General features: G+C 40.6%; 1 protein-coding gene across 2 annotated transcripts in view; it reads right to left on the minus strand.

The window, feature by feature from the left end:
* Positions 1-19,040, minus strand: part of FRMD3 (FERM domain containing 3) — a 294,913-nt gene that overhangs the window by 129,552 nt on the left and 146,321 nt on the right. For both annotated transcript variants that reach the window (XM_005582012.4, XM_005582011.4), the window contains exon 2: positions 7,007-7,111. In XM_005582012.4, the coding sequence (XP_005582069.1) occupies positions 7,007-7,111 (105 nt within the window). The remainder of the gene's footprint in view (positions 1-7,006; positions 7,112-19,040) is intronic.

A 19,040-nucleotide genomic window follows, 5' to 3' on the forward strand; every position in this document is an offset into this window, starting at 1 on the left:
CTCCTTTGCTGGTTTGGAATCTCTTCCCAGGGCTTTGAAGTCATAAAAGACTTCATTGGCTCCAAAATCCCCATCTGTGGCCCAAGCCTCTTCTTTAATCTTCAGACTATATTGTCATCTATACACTGAACATCTCCACCTCAACTTCTCTCACACGTCCCAACTCAAAACGTTCAGAACTTATCACTTTTCCCCCAAAACCTGTTCTTTTTTCTGTGCAACTTATTTGGTAAGTGGCTCCACCTACACTTGGAGCTCTAAGTGACCACTTAAGAAGTTCAAACACCCTGCTGGAGAGGTCATCTGGAAAGGGCCTGAAATTACATCAGAGGGAGGGGACCCCTGAGCCCTACCTTCCAGCCCTCTCCATCAAGGCACCAGGTGTATGGGTGAAGATGTCTTGGATCCTCCAGATCAGACTAGCCACTAGCTAACCACCACTGAGTGATTCAGTCAACACCACATGGGGCAGAAGAATCTCCCAGCAGAGCCCTGCTCAAATCCCTGAGCCACAAAATGCTGTGATATAATAAAATTATGTTGTTTTGAGGCACAAACTTTTGGGAAGGCTTGTTAAACAGCAATAGATAATGAGAACTACTAGATCCTCATCATTAACCTCCACACATGTAACACACAACTACTACTGAACCTTGAAGGAAATAAAATAGTCATTTTGTAACCTATATACCATTTTTATTTCTCCAAGTCATACATCATAGCCACATTCCAGTCTTCCCAGTTAGACTTAAAGATATCTTTAAGACTAACTTGAAACTTCCAAACCTGCTGGTCTCTAGTCAGCCCTGCTGTTCTTGCCTGCTGGAAGCCTCCAGTGAGTACTTGACTCTTCAACCATCACACTTAAACCTGTTTCCCTGACTGATTTCTGCCCAGGGTCCCACCACCAACAGAGGAAAAACTTCTTACCTTGGATATCTTCCTGATTTTTCCTGACTCAAACAAGGATAAAATGGCATTTTTCCAGTCCCTGCCTTCTGGCTCAAATGAGATAACCAGGTCATGTGTTTGCCCTTCCCCTTCCACTATAATGTGGACATCTCCGTTTGCTAAGTGACTTCTAGATGGCAACATTTTATCAAGTATCCATTTCCCTCCTCAGGAGAGGATATCAGATGTAAACAGAGTCAATTATGAGCCAACCTTTTAGTTAAAGACCAAGTTCTGCTTTCTGCTGAATGAATCTGACAATTTTCCTAAACGCATCAGTGTTCATACCTTGAGCCACAATTGAATCACTGACAATATATCCCATTTTCAAGCTGTCATGATAGTACTGTCTTCCTTTTAACTTGAGTGCCAAAGTCCTTTCTCACAAAGTCAAGTTACTTGTAACTGTCTGCCCCAACACACACACTCAAGAAGTCTTGATCTTTAATACATTTTGAAACATAAACAAAAGAGGACTCATTGAGCAGACAAATTTGTGATCAGTGACTTGAGGCAGCAGCACAACCCTTTCCTTCAGTGCAGGGCTGCCCTAAATCTTAGGTACCACTCTTGCTCCTAGTGACGAGCATCTGTGAAGTAATTATCCTGAGAAGCAGGAAGCAGCCTCTCAATGGCAGGAGCAGCTGGTGGGACATAATGCTGTCTGGCTTCCTGGCACCATCCCCAGAGTGAAACTTCCAATCACTGGGCCGGCTTTTATTCCCTTCCACGTCCTCCCCAAGGTGCCTCTAGAAAAAGCAAATTGCTCAAACATAGACAAGGTCTTTTCCTGTTATTAATAAAACTTACTGATAGGCTGACTAGTTCCTTCTGGCTACCAACATAAAAGCCTCGGGGCTGTAATTATATCAGGGTTGTGAGGGTCGGGGATCAGGGCTGAACGTGATCTTGCGTCCATGATTTCCAGCTCATCCTCCTATCAGAAAACCTATTAAATCCTCTAGTGTCTGGTAGACATTAAGACACAATGACCTATCATTGGGCACTTGAGGAGTGTACCCCAAAACTATGGATTTCCAAAGTGAATCCCGCATCTTTGGGTGTGAGTCAAAATCAGAAAAGTCAACAACACTGATGCAAACGGGTTACACAGATAATTAGCAATTCCAAAGTTGAAACCAAAAGCATTGAGTACAAACTCCCTCCAGACCATAAAGCAGCATCCTACAACCCAGTCCCAGTGTAATTCTTCCTCTGGCTGGGTTGGGAGCTGGGGCACTCAGCTCTAAGGCACGGGGTGAGGGGTGACTTCCTTAGCTGAATTTGGGGAAAGAAAAAGGATAGAAGAATATATGGGGAAAACCCAGGACAATGGACACCTCAAACCATAGCCATGGAAACTAGAGCTATGAAATCCAGCTAATTATTTCAAAACTTCATCTTTCCAAGGGGAAGTTACCCAAATACCTGAACAGAAGTGGTAAAAAGAATATACTGGAGTAAAAAAAAAAAAAAAAAAAAAAAAAAAAAAAAATCTAAACTTAAGCCAAGTACTACCTTCTTCTAGAATTACTTCTAGACTTATTGATGCAGTTTTCTCTATCAGTAAAATGGGGAGAATACCATCCACCCTTTCCTTAATCTTAGGCAACTAAGATTATGCAAGTTCCTTAGACGACGAACGTCGTAGAAACCGAGGGGATTTTTACTGGCCAGTATTCAACCTATCCTTCCCTATATCAAATTAAAAAATAATAATGGAAATGCTGGGCCCTGGACATTAAAATAGCAAAAGATAGTCATCATTTCCTGACTCAGTGTTTCCCACTTCCAGAGCATCTGGGGCATGAGACATCTTGCCAAACATATGGTGTTCCAAATGTAATCGTGCTAAATATTTAATATTCAACAATGGTTTACTGTAAATCGAGTTGTACACAAAACACCAGGCCCCAAGGCGAAGGTAACTTTCACTTCAGCTTCTCTAACTCACTTGATTTTCTTGTTTAATTAGCTTTCTATCCAAATAATTCATCAGTTTTACTTGCCATTAAGAAAAATACAGGAGCTGGTGAAAAAAAAAAAAGTTGGTCAATTAATATCTGCTTAAAATGTCCATACCAGCATGTCTCTGTTTATGTCTTTGAGTCCATTTTTCTAATTATCCAAGGCCCATTTTCTGCCTTCTCTCTCCAAAGATCTTAATAGTAGTGCCCCCCTGCCTTTAAAAGATGTTCTTATAAACATTTCTAGGTTTTAGAGATACTGATCACGACTGTGTTTCCTCATGTCTCACCTGGACCTAGCCAATGCATAATAATTATAAGAATAATAATAACAGCTAAGAGTGAAAATAACACATACCATATACTTAAGGTATACCATGTGCTAAGCATTGATATACCTTATCTTTCATTCTCATATCAACCCTAGAGGTAGGTATTGTTATTTGCTTTATCCATCAGGACAGAGACTCAGAGAGGCTGTATAGCTTGGTCAAGAACACATAGCTTACTAATCAGGAGAGATGGGATTTTTAATTCATATCTTTCTGAGTCCAAAGTCCTTGCAGTTGTGTGCAGCTACTACCCTGCAACCCAAGTGAAAGTTACACTTACATCGTATCCTCAAAATCAAAAGGCTATAACAGCTGCATGATGCAGAGAGAAGTATTCAGGAACACCTCTAAGCAACTTAGTGGCTACATGAGATAAGACAGTTTCGTTTTGAGGGTTACCCCATTCTTTACTCTACTACCCAAGTCTGGGCATTAAAAATTACATTAAATAGAGTCAAAATATAAAGAACAATAAACAACCTAAAGACTTCTCTTTTATAACTTTAGTCTAAAATTTTAATAATTTTAGACATACGAAAAAGTTGCAAAAATGGTAAAGTATAACCTTCGGTCATCTTCCCCTGATGTTAGCATCCTGTGTAATCACAGTACAACTATCAAAATAAGAAGCCAGTATCAGCCAATTTAGTTAATGCTGTTCTACGATGATGTGTACTTCTCAGCACATGGTATCAGGAGGTACCTGATGTTAATACGTCTTTTTACTGGTGATGTTAATCTTGGTCTCTTGGTTAAAGTGCTGTCTGTCATGTTTCTCCACTACAGAGTTATTATTTTATAATTTGGTTAATACTATTCTGTGATAGCATTAACTAAACTACAGACTTTCTGTGGAGTTCACTCTGTTTTCCCACTACTATACTTGTCTATGTTTCAGGATTCCAGATTGCCTTGAGTTCACATATCGCTCCAATCTCTGACTGTGAATCCAGTCCGTCCTTGTCTTTCATGACCTCACACTTTTGAAGGTCAGTTATTTTGGAGAATGTCCCTCACATTGAATTTGCCCGATGTTTTCTCAATATTTGATTGAGGTTATGCATTATTGGGAAGAATGCCACAGAGATGATGTGTACTTCTCAGTGCATGGTATCAGGAGGTAGCTGATGTTAATATATCTTTTTATTGGTGATGTTAATCTTGGTCTCTTGGTTAAAGTGTTGTCTGTCATGTTTCTCCACTATAGAGTTATTATTTTTTCCTTTGTAATTAAAAAAATACCTTGGAAAGGAGGGGTTACTTTGCAGATTTCCTGTTTCTCCTTAAAACTTTTGCACACGAATTTTAGCTCTTGCCTACAATAATTATTATTGTGTATGGTGATTTTCTATTTCACTCATTCCTTTACATTTATTAATTAAAATTCTTCTGTATGGAAGAGCTCACCCAAGTCTTCCCTTTATTTTTTATTGAATTAATTATATCAGGATTGACTCATGGATATTTATTTCATTCTATGGGTTATAATCCAATACTATTGTTATTTTGTGACACTAATTTTTCCTTAATGTCTTGCCTTATGGAAGCCACTGACCCTCTCTAGGCCTTAGCTTCCCCTTTCCTTAAAGGCTTTTCGGCAAGACAAGGCTATAATGAGTAACGTTCATGGCACAAGATAGATGCTCAACTAAATAGTAGCTAGAATTACTTCTGCAGGTTGGCTATTTATCATTTAGAATTGAATTTTGCACAAAATAACCTGTTTGCAGTGGTGACTAGAGGACTAATACAGTCCAGAGTTTATTTGGTCCACAGGGACTTTGATCTATAACCCTAAACTCAAACACTCACTCTACCACTTACTAACTGTGAAACCTGGGACAAGTAACAACTTCTTTGAGCTTCTTTCCCTCTTATACAAATGTGATATCTTCATAGGCTATAAAAAGTTATGGCTATGAATGTCTTTGCTTCATGGTCCCCAGACCAAAGCTGGCTTGGCTGCATCAAAATTAGATTAGGAATAGGCTAAGTGCATGTTGCTGGCCCTAACCCCATGGATTCTGGTTTAGATCTAGAATAGGGTCCACACTGTGCATTTTTAGCAAACACCTAAGGTGATTTTCTTGCAGGCCAGGTCTGGGAACCAGTGTGACTCAGTAAACACCATGAATGCCCTTCTCTGACGTCATGTCAGCCCTACATCCCCACCACCATCCTGCCACCTTTGTCTCACTCAGGTAAATGCCTGGACCGTCCAAAGGTTACTGCAAGTACTACAGGAAACCAAAATTCTTCTGAGCTGTAATACTTCATTGCATCCCTTCATATAAACGTGGGTCCCTAGGACTCCAAGAGCAAAATAAGATTCTCTATGTATCAGACACAAATCTAATCTATTCCTCAAATATCCTCTTCTTTACAGAAATATACTCTGTGACCTCTCCTCATGGTATTGGGTCAGTAAATACTAAACTAAGAGCCAGGTGAGGTGTAGGGATGGAAAAAGGAGACAGAAAGAAGATCAGGGACATTGAGGAGGAGGAGAGCAAATTAAAGAAGGCAGAGGGGTCCTATCCCCACTTCCAGGTCACCCCCAGGTGACCTCTTTACACATTGTCCTGCTAGTAAGAAGCAGAGACCCAAGTGTGTACTGAGCCTCCGAGCCCACGGCTGGGACCTCTGAGCCCATGCCTGAGACCCACCCCAGGAGCTGGGGGTGGAGATCCCCAGGGGCCATTTGGATATGAAGGACACACATCACGTGGCTCTGGCCTATGCTACACTGAACACACCTAGGCTGCTACACCAGCTCAAAAGGTGAGACTCTCCTGCTCACTCTTCCCCACCAACAGATACTAAAAAGGGTAGGTGTCTCCAGGAGCAAGAATAAAACAGGGGCTTTCAAGTTTAGTTGTGCCCAAGGATCTGCTTCTGAAGTGACTTAAACCCTTCACCTGTCAAAACTTTGTTCAAAAAAATTTAGGTGAAAATCACGTAACAAAATTAACCACTTTAAAATGTACATTTCAGTGGCAACCACCATCCATATGAAATTTCAAACATGCTCATCCCTCGAAAAGGAAACCCTATACCCATTAAGCAGTCATTTCTCAATTACTCTCTCTCCCAATAACTTTTTTTTTTTTTTGGAGACAGGATCTTGCTCTGTAACCCAGGCTGGAGTGTAATGGCTCCATCACAGATCACTGCAGCCTTGACCTCCCAGGCTCAAGCTATTCTGCCCCATCTCAGCCTCCCAAGTAGCTATGATGACAGGCACATGCCACCATGCCCAGCTGATTTTTGTATTTTTTGTAGAGGTGGACTTTTGCCATGTTGCCGGGGCTGGTCTTGAACTCCTGGGTTCAAGTGATCTGTTCATCTAGGCCTCCCAAAGTGCTGGGATTACAGATGTGAGCCACTGATCCCAGCCTCAATAGCTTTTTATAGTGAGTGGGGTTGGGGCGGGGGGGTGATTTTCTCCATAGTGAAATTTTATGTAGCCATTGTTTGAGAGACTTTGGGAAACCCTGGGTTCAAAGGGCAGAGGGACATTCTCTCCTCTAAGTAGATGGGAGCAGCCTTCTGGAAAGGCCTAGGGTAACTTTTCCCTTCTCCTGCTTCACCCAGTCCAGTAAGTACAGCGCCAGCCTCTTCCACTCACACAGGGTTTCATGTGCCCAATAATCTCTGAGAACAAGGGCATCGGTAGGGCTTTGAGAGGAACCCCCACAGGGCACCACAGTCTGGGTCACTCCCTGAAAATGGCTCCAGACAGAAATCAGCTCTTACCCTTTGCTTCTCTGGGTCCACATAGCGAATGCCAAAGTAGTCCTTCTCCAGCAGGCTGTAGTAGTTGCAGATGTGGTCAATGAGAAACTGCCCTTTGGTTTCCCTCTGCAAAGGAAGCACATTTAAGTCTCAGCCAGAGCTCACCTTATGCATTTATGTCCACAGGGAGCCTTGTGTTCATTCCAGTCCCTGAAGAAGGGGCTTCCAAACTCTTTTAACCACAAATCCTCAATGAGAAATACATTTTACATTGTGAGCCATTACACACACACACACACACACACACACGCACGCACATATACACACACACACGGAACCAAAAGGACCCCAAAAAGAGAAGCCAAAATAATCCATATGCCATTTAATTTGTCTAATGCTATTTATGACTCAGAGTACTAATTTTACAACTCAGTAACTTGTGGAGGTCCACAGTTTGGAAACTCTCATGTAACACATACAATGGCCTAACTGCTTGTTCTAATTCCTCGGTACATATTCGTTCACTCAGTTCTCACAATGATCCTACCAGGAAGGTTCTCATTTTATATTGGAGGAAACTGAGCCACAAAGGGGTTCAGTGACTTGCCCAAAGTCACACAGCTTGAATGGAGCAGGACAGTATTTGAGCCAGGCTAAGTGGCTACAGTATATGGGCTCCTTCCGAGCCACTTTGACTCCCTGGAGCATTCGTGAGTCCACTATGGCTCTTCCAGGAGGTAGGGTCTGGTGAGTGTGGCAATGCTGTAAGTGGTAACTAAATTCCCTGGCTCTCAGTGGGAATGGTGGGGAACCTGCTTCCTTGGGCCTCAAAGCTACTGCATCCCTTTCATAAACCAACACACAAAGGCAGTGTGGAAGATTCAGGGGAGCCCAGGACTAAGATCCAACGACAGGCCTGTGTGACCTTGGGTAAACCCCCGCTGTTTCTACTTTGGTAAAATAAGATAGTTGGACTGGATGATTTCTAAGTTGGTTAGGTTATTTTTCCTTCTGAAATTCTATGAGTGAAAGATGTATCAGCCAAATCTGATTAACATAAATACCACTACAACAAAAACCTCTTCATAGCAAAGACTCTTCTAAGCCCTCATCAGGATATCTGATAAGATTAATTTCTGCTTCAATCAAAGTCGCTGACAGACCCATGAAATGTTTTAGAGATGTGACCTATTAAAATACATGAAGAAATTAGAGGCATTAAGTGAGCCACTTTTTCAATCCACTAAAAATAATTTTGAAAGATCAGTTTGGTCTGTGTTACATAATGATCTCTTCATTAAAGACCACTATCATCAACTCAGGAAGTTGGATGGGAAAGTCACACCTTCCAGCAAAATCTCAAGACCCTTGAGATAATAAAATGCTGCTGTAGACAGTGCAGTGATTAGACAATGCAAGCGTGGCTGAAACAGGGGTCAATGCCTTCCAAAAAGCCTGGGATGCATTGCACTGAGTGAAGGACTGGCGTTTATAAGCACATAGTGTGATATGAAACCTCCATTTTGCTGAAATCACTTTCGAGTTTGATTTTGAATGAGCTTCAAGTTTTTAACTTCCTTCCTAAGAAACCATCTGATATAGCTCAAAAGAGACAAAATATAAAAATGGAATTTGTTTTTAAATGTCTGTAATTGTTTTTAATCCAGGAGGCTCAAATGGCAAAGTTATACCTAATAGCTGAACTCAATGCCCAGAAAATAATCATTGGCTTTAGTTCCTTTTACACACATACTCTGTAATCCATTCATCTTTAAAAGGTTGCAGCATTATTCCCTCACCAAACATGACATAGGAGCTCATCATTTTATGATTGAATGGCAAAGCCCTCTTCATTAGGATTTACTATAGGGAAGTATTCCCTACCATATTCTAGATATGTGGGTCAAGGCAGTGCATTGTAATAATATGGGATTGAGCAGGCCTTGATTGTTCATGACAGATACTGCTGTCATTTTGCCCTAAAGAAGATGTACTCAACAGCACAACAAAGATTTTTTTTTAAATGATTAAACACAGCAACCAATATACACCCTCTAGCAAGATCTCCATTGACTACTCAAGACCCTTGAGAGAAGAAAATGCTGCTGTAGACTACACAGTGATTAGAGTATGCAAGCGTGGCTGAAACAGGGGTCAATGCCTTCCAAAAAGCAGGTCAGGCCAATTCCCATGGTTCCAGATCACCGGGTGGATTCTAGGTCTTTGCTACTGAAGGTATAGCCTACAAACTAACACTATAACAGAGCAGCAGCCTTAGTCTCACCTGGGAGGAAGCCTGTTGGAGACAGAATCTCAGGCACTGCTTCAGCCCTGCTGCACCTGGTCTGCATTTTAGCAAGATCCCCAGGTCATTCGCATGCACATTGAAGTTTGAGAAGCATTGGTCCAGGAGGATTGCCACAATATAGGAAAAACACAAAATTTTACGTGTCTCTAGAGACCATCACAAAGCAAAAAAAAAAAAAAAAAAAAAAAAAAAAAAAAAAAAGCCCCTTTTCCCTTGAGAATTGTCTCTTCTTTAACTCAGAAAAATCAGTCCTTTCCTGCCTTGGGTACACAAGCTGCCTCTGCCATTGTCAGGGGATGTCGATAGCCCTTTGCAGTTCTGCCCCTTCCTCTGCACGTTGCCCAGACAGCCTCACCACCCTGAGACCCTCCATGTCTCACTGCTTGGTGCCGAGGAAGCCAGCTTCTAGACCCACATCCTCCTGCCTGGAAACCCGGACAAAGTTTATAAGCCATTTAAGTTCCTACTGTTGTCATTTTTGTGCCCTAAGCTCAGTTCTTGCACTAAACAAAAGCTTGAATAGGCCCAGTACCAAAGGTTGGAAGAGTTCGTTCAGGAATCAGGTGCATGAGTCCAGCTACTGCCCATATACACCTCACTTCAGAAGACAGGCTGCGGAGTAAACAGTGGTTATGACCCAAACCTTCCACACGCTTCCTCCTGAGCCTCCGAAGATAGAGGTTCCTTCCTTGCGGCCTAAACCAGTGCCTGGCATGCTGGATGTTACCAGATGAGTAAGAAGTCTTTGCTTTTTTCTCATAGAAAACATGAGGTCTGGTAACAAAAGGAAGCACTTTCCACAAGCCCTTTGGACTACACAGCACTAAGAGAGAGCCCCAGGTGAGACAATAGCGTCCTGGTATTGGCAATTCCGCAAAGGTAGTGGAATTGGCCAACTTTCATGCGTCTTTCTCAAGGTCTGTGTGCAGAAGTGGTTATCAAAGATTTCAAGTAAAAGGATTTCGTTTTAATGTCAGACTTATGTTGATTCTCCCACAGGGTAGCAGCTACACTTGCAGTACTGATTGAGTAGAGAAAAAAATCAAGCAGCTAATTTAAATTCTTCAGAGCTCTTACCTAAATTATGTTTTATTAATCACAACAGCATTTAATACATGTGAAAAGTAGTAAGATATAAATGCATGAGCAGGGCCTAATACGAGGGTCAGTAGGATTTGATAATCTGTGCTTAAAACCCTTATGTGCATAAGTATAGACTTTTGATGCTGTCTCTAAATGAGGTTGTATGGTCTCAGAAATGCACTGACAGGGTTGAAAGAATTTATTCAACTACACAACTTAACTTGTGTCTCAATACTGGTCCTTATTATCTATAGTACACTGTAAATTGATTCTTTTTATAAATACTGTACCAAAATAATGTGAAGACAATTGCAATATTTTTAATGTGTTAAAATCTATAAGCCAATGCTAGCCACGATGTGACCCATGGACCATGCCAGAACATGAACAGTGCCTGACTGGTCCTCCACGACAGCAGTCACCATCCTTTTTGGAACCAGGGACCAGTTTCATGCAAGACAATTTTTCCAAAGACAGGGTGGCGGGATGGTTTCAGGATGATTCAGGCACATAACATTTATTGTGCACTTTATTTCTATTATTATTACATTGTAATATATAAGGAAATAATTATACAATTCACCACAATGTAGACTCAGTGGGAGCCCTGAGCTTGTTTTCCTGCAACTAACTGGGGGTGATGGGAGACAGTGACAGATCATCAGGCATTAGATTCTCATAAGGAGAGTGCAACCTAGATCCCTCACCTGCACAGTTCACAAGAGGTTTGCACTCCCAGGAGAATCTAATGCTGCCGCTGATCTGACAGGAGGTGGAGCTCAGGTGGTACTGTGAGTGATGGGGAGCAGCTGTAAATATAGATGAAGCTTCTTGCTTACCCGCAGCTCACCTGCTGCTGTGCAGCTCAGTTCCGCGGCCCAGGGGTTGGGGTCCACTACTCCAAAAAACAAGTGCAGAAAATAAGAGCAATTTAATTCTATTGTGTGTACGTGTGTGTGTGTGTGTGTGTGTGTGTGTGTGTATTTAACACATATTGGTCCAAAGCAGACTGGAAGAATAAAAATCTAGTACTGGTGTCTCCCCACAGAGAGTTTGAGACTCTCTGATCTAAACTGTGCCACCAGGCTTGGGGATTCTGTTTGGGATTTCTTCAGTCCACAAGCCCCAAAGTGTAAAGGGGGTTGTGTCCTCTCTCTCACCTTCTCTGCCCATTTTTCAGACAATCCTTAGTGTGCGTGTGGATCACTGAACCCCCTGCAATAACCCCATCTTCGCTCAGGGTGGAAAGTGCTAGTCTCCTAGGTATGGCAGAATACTTGGCATAATTCTGGGCATCTCAAAAGGCAAATTCTCTCACCGGGCTAAAGACTCATTGATGTGGCAAACTAGGATCCATTTCAAAAGAATCTGTGTAAAACAATCACATGTCTGATTAGGGATGGCTGGGTAAGAGTGGGTTAACCCTTTTGTGAGAGTGAGAAAAGTTATTTAGTTACTCTGAATCTCTACCTCCTGGTCTGTGAGCTCTAAATAATGCAGTCTGGAATGGGTAACCTGAGTATTAGAGACAATGTTTGTAAATATCTTATCGGACACATAGTAGCTTCTCAATAAATGACAGCTATATACTGTCGTTGTTTGTGATGATTTTTTTTCTTCCGATGCCCACAGTACCTTCTCTTCAAAGGCTGCTGAGTGGACCGGAGTCGGTAGTAAGTCCCACCAAACACAGATGTCAGGAGAGCTTATCATTCTCTCACAGAATGGGTTGGATTTACCCCCTTACACCTTATGGAACCTAATTTTTACAATCACAAACTAGCCTACTTGTCGGAAAAGTCCACCTCTCCTCCCCACCCCAAAGTATGTACTAGGAAAACAGAAGATGCCACTGTGTTCCAAACTTGTTTTCACCACTTATCAGCTAAGTGCCCTTAAGAAAGTCACCAAATCTCTCTGAGACTGTTTCTCCTTCTACAGTGGGAGAATAATGATGGTAACTTCCAGATGTATCCCCAATGAGATATTTTAAGGCTTATTCATGTATCTGTTAAACACCTATTATGCACTAGGCATTGAGATAGGGATTATAAATAATGAGTGAAACCCAGAAATTTATAATCTCACAGATCTTAAAATCCTGCCCTTTGTAAAATGTGATTGAATTTTGTAAACCACAAAGTATTATACCAATGTTAGATGTCATTATTAATAATATTAAGAATAATCTTAATCTTAAATCTTTGTCTCAATTTTACAGATCCTTTTAGATATAAGGAAGTTAAGTGGAATAGTATTTGCCTCCCAGAACTGTCCTCTGTAGATTAAAAAAAAAAGTGAACAAAAGACAAAGAACTCAATTCTTTTTTTTATTAATTTAAGTTTCATTTTATGTTCATGGATACATGTGCAGGTTCATTATACAGGTAAACTTGTGTCATGGGGGTCTGTTGTACAGATTATCTCATCACCCAGGTATTAAGCCTAGTACCCATTAGTAATTTTTTTCTGATCCTCTCCTGCCTCCCACTCTCCACCCCCAACAAGTTTCCATGTCTGTTGTTCCCCTCTTTGTGTCTGTGTGTTCTCATCACTTAGCTCCCACTTATAAGTGAGAACAGGTGGTATTTGGTTTTCTGTTCCTGCTTTAGTTTGCTAAGGATAACTTTCCTTGATTATCTGCAGCCAACTGCTGATGATGCATTTACTTCAACTCCCAAGTTCAGCAGCAAAATTAAAACGACAATAAATTTGTGCTTAAAGAAAAAGAGCAAAGAAATCAATTGCCCAAGTCAGCAATAGCTTTTCTTCAATAATTTAAAAAAAAAAAGTCTGGCAGATTTCAGTCCCCAATTCCTAAAACTCCAAGCGAGGTTTTGTTCGGATTTTTAGACGTTGGTTAAGTGGGAAAAACAGTACCGACCCCAAAACACTGAATATATCGCTAAACTAGTTTCGAGTTTGAATAACTACCTTCAGGGATGAAGGTATGAACATAGTAATAAGAACTATTATTCATTTAACATTTACTGTATATCAAGAACTTTGCTACATATTTTTCATTTGATCTCTTGACAACCCATTGGGGTAGTTAATATTCTCCTCATGTTACAGACGAGGAAAAAATGAACTCAGAAATTCTATGTTTGTTTACAGGGATGTCAAACCGAATCTGACGCCTATGCTGAATCTGTTCTAGGAACTCAGTTGGCCTATGTGCCCCCATTCTCTATGTGGAGATACAGGAAAACAATATGAGGATTTGGGAGCAATGTCAACTTCTCCAATTACTAGAATTTGGACACTGGCAGGAAGGAGCACTGGGTTACCCACAACACCAGGCTGGGAAAAGGCAGTTTTATAAAATACAAAGCACATTATAATAGACTTCATTGGTTAACTGCTTAGCAACCATACATCCCTTTAGCCTTCTTAAAGGAACCCAGATTTTCCTCAGGTATGCATATGCATGTACACACATGCACGCACACACATGGTACAGGCATAAGCCTCAAGGAACTATGACCCAACTGCATCTGAGGGCTCTAGCTTGGTTGGTATGAGGGTAACCCCATCTCTCTTGTCTGATTGGTTCAGGAGAGGACACATGACCCAGCTTAGGCCAATGAGACATGACACATACCTTAACAGGGTTTCTGGGATAATTCTTATTTACTCTTCTGAAAGAGCTTCAAGAAGAAACTTGCCCTTCCCTCTGGACCACACACAGAGGGGCAGTGGGATTGAGGATGAAGCCCAAATAGTGACAGAGAAATGGAGTCTGTGTCTGCAGACTGTAAATCTGTTAATGTGAATTTCCTTGGGGATGCCCGTGAAATTCCTTGTTATTTCAGCAAGTACAGATTGGCTTTTCTGTTTGTTGCACCCAACATTTTCACTCGGGAGAGAAGGTAAATCAATGTCTCAGGCCAAGAAGAGCTAAGAGAGAACAATAGTGCTGGTGTGAAACACAGTTGCAGAGATGGCTGACTGATGAGCCCGGGGGCAGAGTCTAATGATTCTGCTCTATGTTCTGCTGTGTTCTATTCAGTCAGCATAGTGTTAACTGAGCTGATCATGGCTGACTGATGAGCCCAGGAGCAGAGTCCATTGACCGCTGTGTTCTATCAGTCAACATAGTGTTTTGGTGTTTTAGAATGGGGAGACTGCACATAAAATCTGGATGCTGGCTGCCACTGAAAAGCTGGAGGGTTCGGAAGCTGGACCCTAAAGGTCTGGTTGGCTTCTCCTTTCCCTGGAAAATGAACTCTGCAGTCCACCACATTTTCGCCTTCCCTGTTGTCTTCTTCTTCCATTTCCCTCAATTCCTTGATTGCTGGAGGTATTTGAGTTTACAATCCCTAAGCTGAGGCAATAACGGAGGTCTCAGAAAGTGATCCTTGAAAGAGCTTTCCTTGGAAGTACATCCTCAGAGCCAGGAAACATCCTCAGTGGACACAGCTTTGGGCTGCCCTCTAAAGTTGCCCAAGAACTGGGGTCCTAGGACGCAATGGAGGAAGAAAGACCTAACACAGAACAGAGCCATGGGAGAGGCTCGCTGGAATGAGGGAAGCAGGAAAGGGCTGGAGGAGTTGGAAGCACAGCCCCAGGATGGTGGGAATAGTTTGCTCTGGGGTTGGCACTGTTCCTCCAGGACCCCTCTATGACAAACAGAAGTGGGAGCTGTGAGGCCTCATTTCCTAGTTATGAGGGTGGTGAGGTTCTTGTTCAAAGGGCTCTGTTGCTTGGCACTTTATGCCTGCAGAAGTTGCTTTTGAGAAGGGACAGCCTTCATAAATGTACATCTGGGAAAAAAACAGAATTGTCTCTGGTGATTCCTCTACCTGGAAGGAAAAACACAATCATTTGAATGCCAAGAAACTCCATGAGGAGCTTCTAACCAATTACAAGGCCCTTAACAGCAACTAAATGCTCAGTTTGCTGCTAGGATTATGTCTTCTAGGGACAGATGGCTACATTTCTCTGGTGAATCAAGGGCCTTGATTCATTTACTTTCATAGGCAGATGAATAAAGAACAGTAATGAGAAACTGGTGAACTAAATAGTCTGCTTTTATTGTCAAGGACAAGCATTTATTAATATAAGAAAGATTGTAGCTTGATTGAACAACATAAAAATGCTCTGTTAATATTCTGCTATAAAAAACTCAAGCCTATTTGTGTAAATTCACACATTTTGTTATGTTAGAGACCACAGCTTTAACAAAAACTGCATCTCTTTAATAAGAAAACCTTTATTAAACAGCAAGTTATATATTGCTTTGTTAACAGTAACTGGTACTGTTGCAAACTGTAACTGGTATTCTTCCTATTGCAAACAGTAACTAGTATTAGATATTGAGCTGTGACATAGATTTTGAAAATTACATCATCCCAAGAATATGAGAGTAATATTAAAGCTATTTAAGAAGGAGATAAATGTAAAGAAAAACAAGAATAGAGGAACCACTCATGGTTGAATCTGTGGTTCCCACACAGAAATTAAAAGTTTCTTTGATTTGTGTTGTCCAAATATTTTCAAATGTATGGAAGATAAATCCAAGATTTTGGAAAAATGAAATGTGTAATTCTGAATACACATCTGTTTTAGAGTAATAATCAGTAGCTACAGCTAAGATAATTGAAAATATAGGCAAATTTTACTAAAGGCATTTTTGTGCCCAGTAAGTATTCAGAAGTTGGTGGAGGATTATGACTATAGTAGTGACCTAAAAAACAGAAAATAACAACAAAAACAATACCAGGGCCAGCTACCCATGAGGGGAAAATAAAATCAATAGTTGCCTGAAAGTGAGAACTGGATGCAAAAATAAAGGCAAAGACATGAGCAGCCACCTTACCCAGCCAGGCCCAGTGGTAGAGAATGAAAACCTAACTGCTTATCCAATGCCCATGGTAGCCCCTACATGCTATGAGAAGACAGAAATACAGTCAACATCACAGCAAGAGGCTTAATAGCATCAAAGCTAGGGAAGGCAAAAGGGTCCTAAGGAAGAAAGACAAAGAAATAGTGCATCCAGGAGAAGATGAAGCGGCCAGAATAGATTGGTCCCTCTATCATCTGAATCCTCAACAGTGTCTTCTGAAGGAGTGTCATAGTTGAATAATCAGTCAAGGTACCTCGTTAGTAACGAGTAACGTTAGTAACGTTAGTAACGTTTGCCTCTTTTTGATTTTCTTCTGGGTGTTTTCTGCCTCCATTACCCCTACTGTGTTCTGTGGCTTTCATTCTAAAAGATGCCTGGTGTATCTGTTCCTAGTCATTTGGTCATTTCTGTTCTGACTGGCACATAGGTCCATCCCAATGCTTAGGGAATCAGATTTGATTTGTCAGCTCTTCTTAGCAGTTTTTGCCACAGCCTAGTGTTCAAAAGGTTCTTCCTTCGCCATCTTTTTCTTCTTCTTCTTGTTTAAGGATTTTGTGCCACGTCCAGTTCTTGAAAGCACTCACATCAGAATAATCTGGAATATTTACAGGTTGAATCTTTTCTAAGATTTTAACAAAGTGAGTTTTTTTTTTTTCTTCATGCTAAGGCTAAGGCTCAAAGAAGCTAATTAACTTACCCAAAGTCAACAGAGCTAGAAACTGGCAGAGTAAATATTTAAACCTGGGTCTGCTATATTTGGTTATTATAACCACATTTTAAAACTGTTAAAAAGAAATAAATAACTTCCTCAACTTAATAAAGAACATCTATTTAAACCCTACAGCTAACATCATATTTAATAGTGAGAAACTAGATGTGTTTCCCTTAAAATAGGGAACAAGGCAAAGATGTCCTCTCTTACCACTTCTTTTCAACACTATACTGGAAGTCCTAGCTAATGCAATAACACAAGAGAAGAAAGAAAAAGGAAGGGAAGGGAAGGGAAGAGAAAGGAAAGGAAGGGAGGGAAGGGAAGACAGGAGAGAAGAAGAGAGAAAAGAAAAGAAAAAGGTATACAGATTGGGAAGGAAGAAATAAAAATTTATTTGTCTGCAGATGACATCAGATGTTCTCATTGTCTATGTAAAAAATATCAAAGAATCTACCAAAAAAAACCCACTCCTGGAATTAATAAACTAATAAGTGCAATGTTGCAGGACATAAAGCTAACATACAAAAGTAAATTGTTTTCCTATAGACCAGAAATGAACAATTGAAAGTTGAAATTAAAAACAAAAGACCATTTATATTAGCACCCCCAAAAATGAAATACTTAGGGGATAACTCTAACGAAATATGTACAAAATCTATATCAGGAAAACTACCAAAATTTGGATGAAAGAAATAAAAGATCTAAATAAATGGATATTCTAGTACCCATGAACAGAATAGAAAAACTCAATATTGTGGAAATGTCAGTTCTTTTCAACTTATTCTATAGATTCAATGCAAGCTCAATCAAAATCCCAGTGGGATACTGACAGTCAGATTCTAATGTTTTGTGAAAAGGCAAAAGATTTAGAGTGGCCAACACAGTATTGATGACAAACAATATCAGAGGACTGATGCTACCCAGCTTCAAGACTCACTATAAAGTTACAGTGATGAAGACAATGTGGTATTAGCAAAAGAATAGGCAAATAGAACAATGAAACACAATAGGGAACTCAGAAATAGACTCACACAAATATAGTCAACTGATTTCTGACAGAAAGTCCCCACAGGGTAAAATATATATTTTTAATTTATCCTGACCACAGTAGCTGAGACAAGATTTTAAGCAAAGTGCTCTCAGAAATGAGCTATCTTTATTAATCAATGCTTCCTGAACATAAATACATCTTCATTTAATATCTGCTTCTTTTTCTTAGTCTAGTCTATGATCTGTAATATCTGCTTCTCTAACAAGCCTTGTGAAACAGAAAGGCCAAACTCTCTGGGATTCACCATCTCCCTGAGCCACACCAGGAGATACTAGCATCACCTCCTCTTCTTCTCAGATTCCTAATTAGCAAGCATTCCCTTAGAACTTCCTTAGTGTCTGGTGCTATGTACTATATTTAGATTTCCTCAACTATTCATTGGATTTCATCCACATAAGCCCCAGGAGCTAACTGCTTTCCCATTTTCAAGAAGAGGAAGATAAAACTTAGGGTGGTTTAATAACTTGCCCAAGGTCATGTGGCAAGCAAATGGCAAAATGCAGGTTTGAACTCAGGTCCCTCAGAGTCCAAAAAGAAAAGACTAGAATTATTAACCATTAGGGAGCAGTCTAATATTCATATTTTTAAAAGTAGAATCACAGAATGTTGGAGTTGGAAGGTACTATAGAGATAATCTTATCCAATCTCTTCATTTCTGAAATGGGGAAACTGAGACCCAGAGAATTTTAGATGAAATAATACCAATTAGTGTTGGAATTGAGATTTCAAATCAAGAACTGGAGCCAAGATATATCAGTCAGGATAGGCTAGATTAAGCTGCAGTAACAAAGAATTCCAAAATGTCAGTGAGTTAACACCACAGAGGTTTATTTCTCACTTAGTATGCGTAGCCAATGCACATCGGCAGGGGAGAATTCTGCTCCTAATCTCTTTGAGATGTGAAGGGATTAAGGATTCCTCTTAACAGCTGTTTCAACAGTCAACACAGCAGCAGGAAAGGAATGTGGTGAGTCTCACCCTGGCTTCTAAACATTCTGCCTGGAAGTGACATGCATCACTTCAGTTTATTGGCCAAAATAAGGTACATATCTT

The sequence above is a fragment of the Macaca fascicularis genome, chromosome 15 (genome assembly GCF_037993035.2).
Source record: "Macaca fascicularis isolate 582-1 chromosome 15, T2T-MFA8v1.1".
NCBI classification, from domain to species: Eukaryota; Metazoa; Chordata; class Mammalia; order Primates; family Cercopithecidae; genus Macaca; species Macaca fascicularis.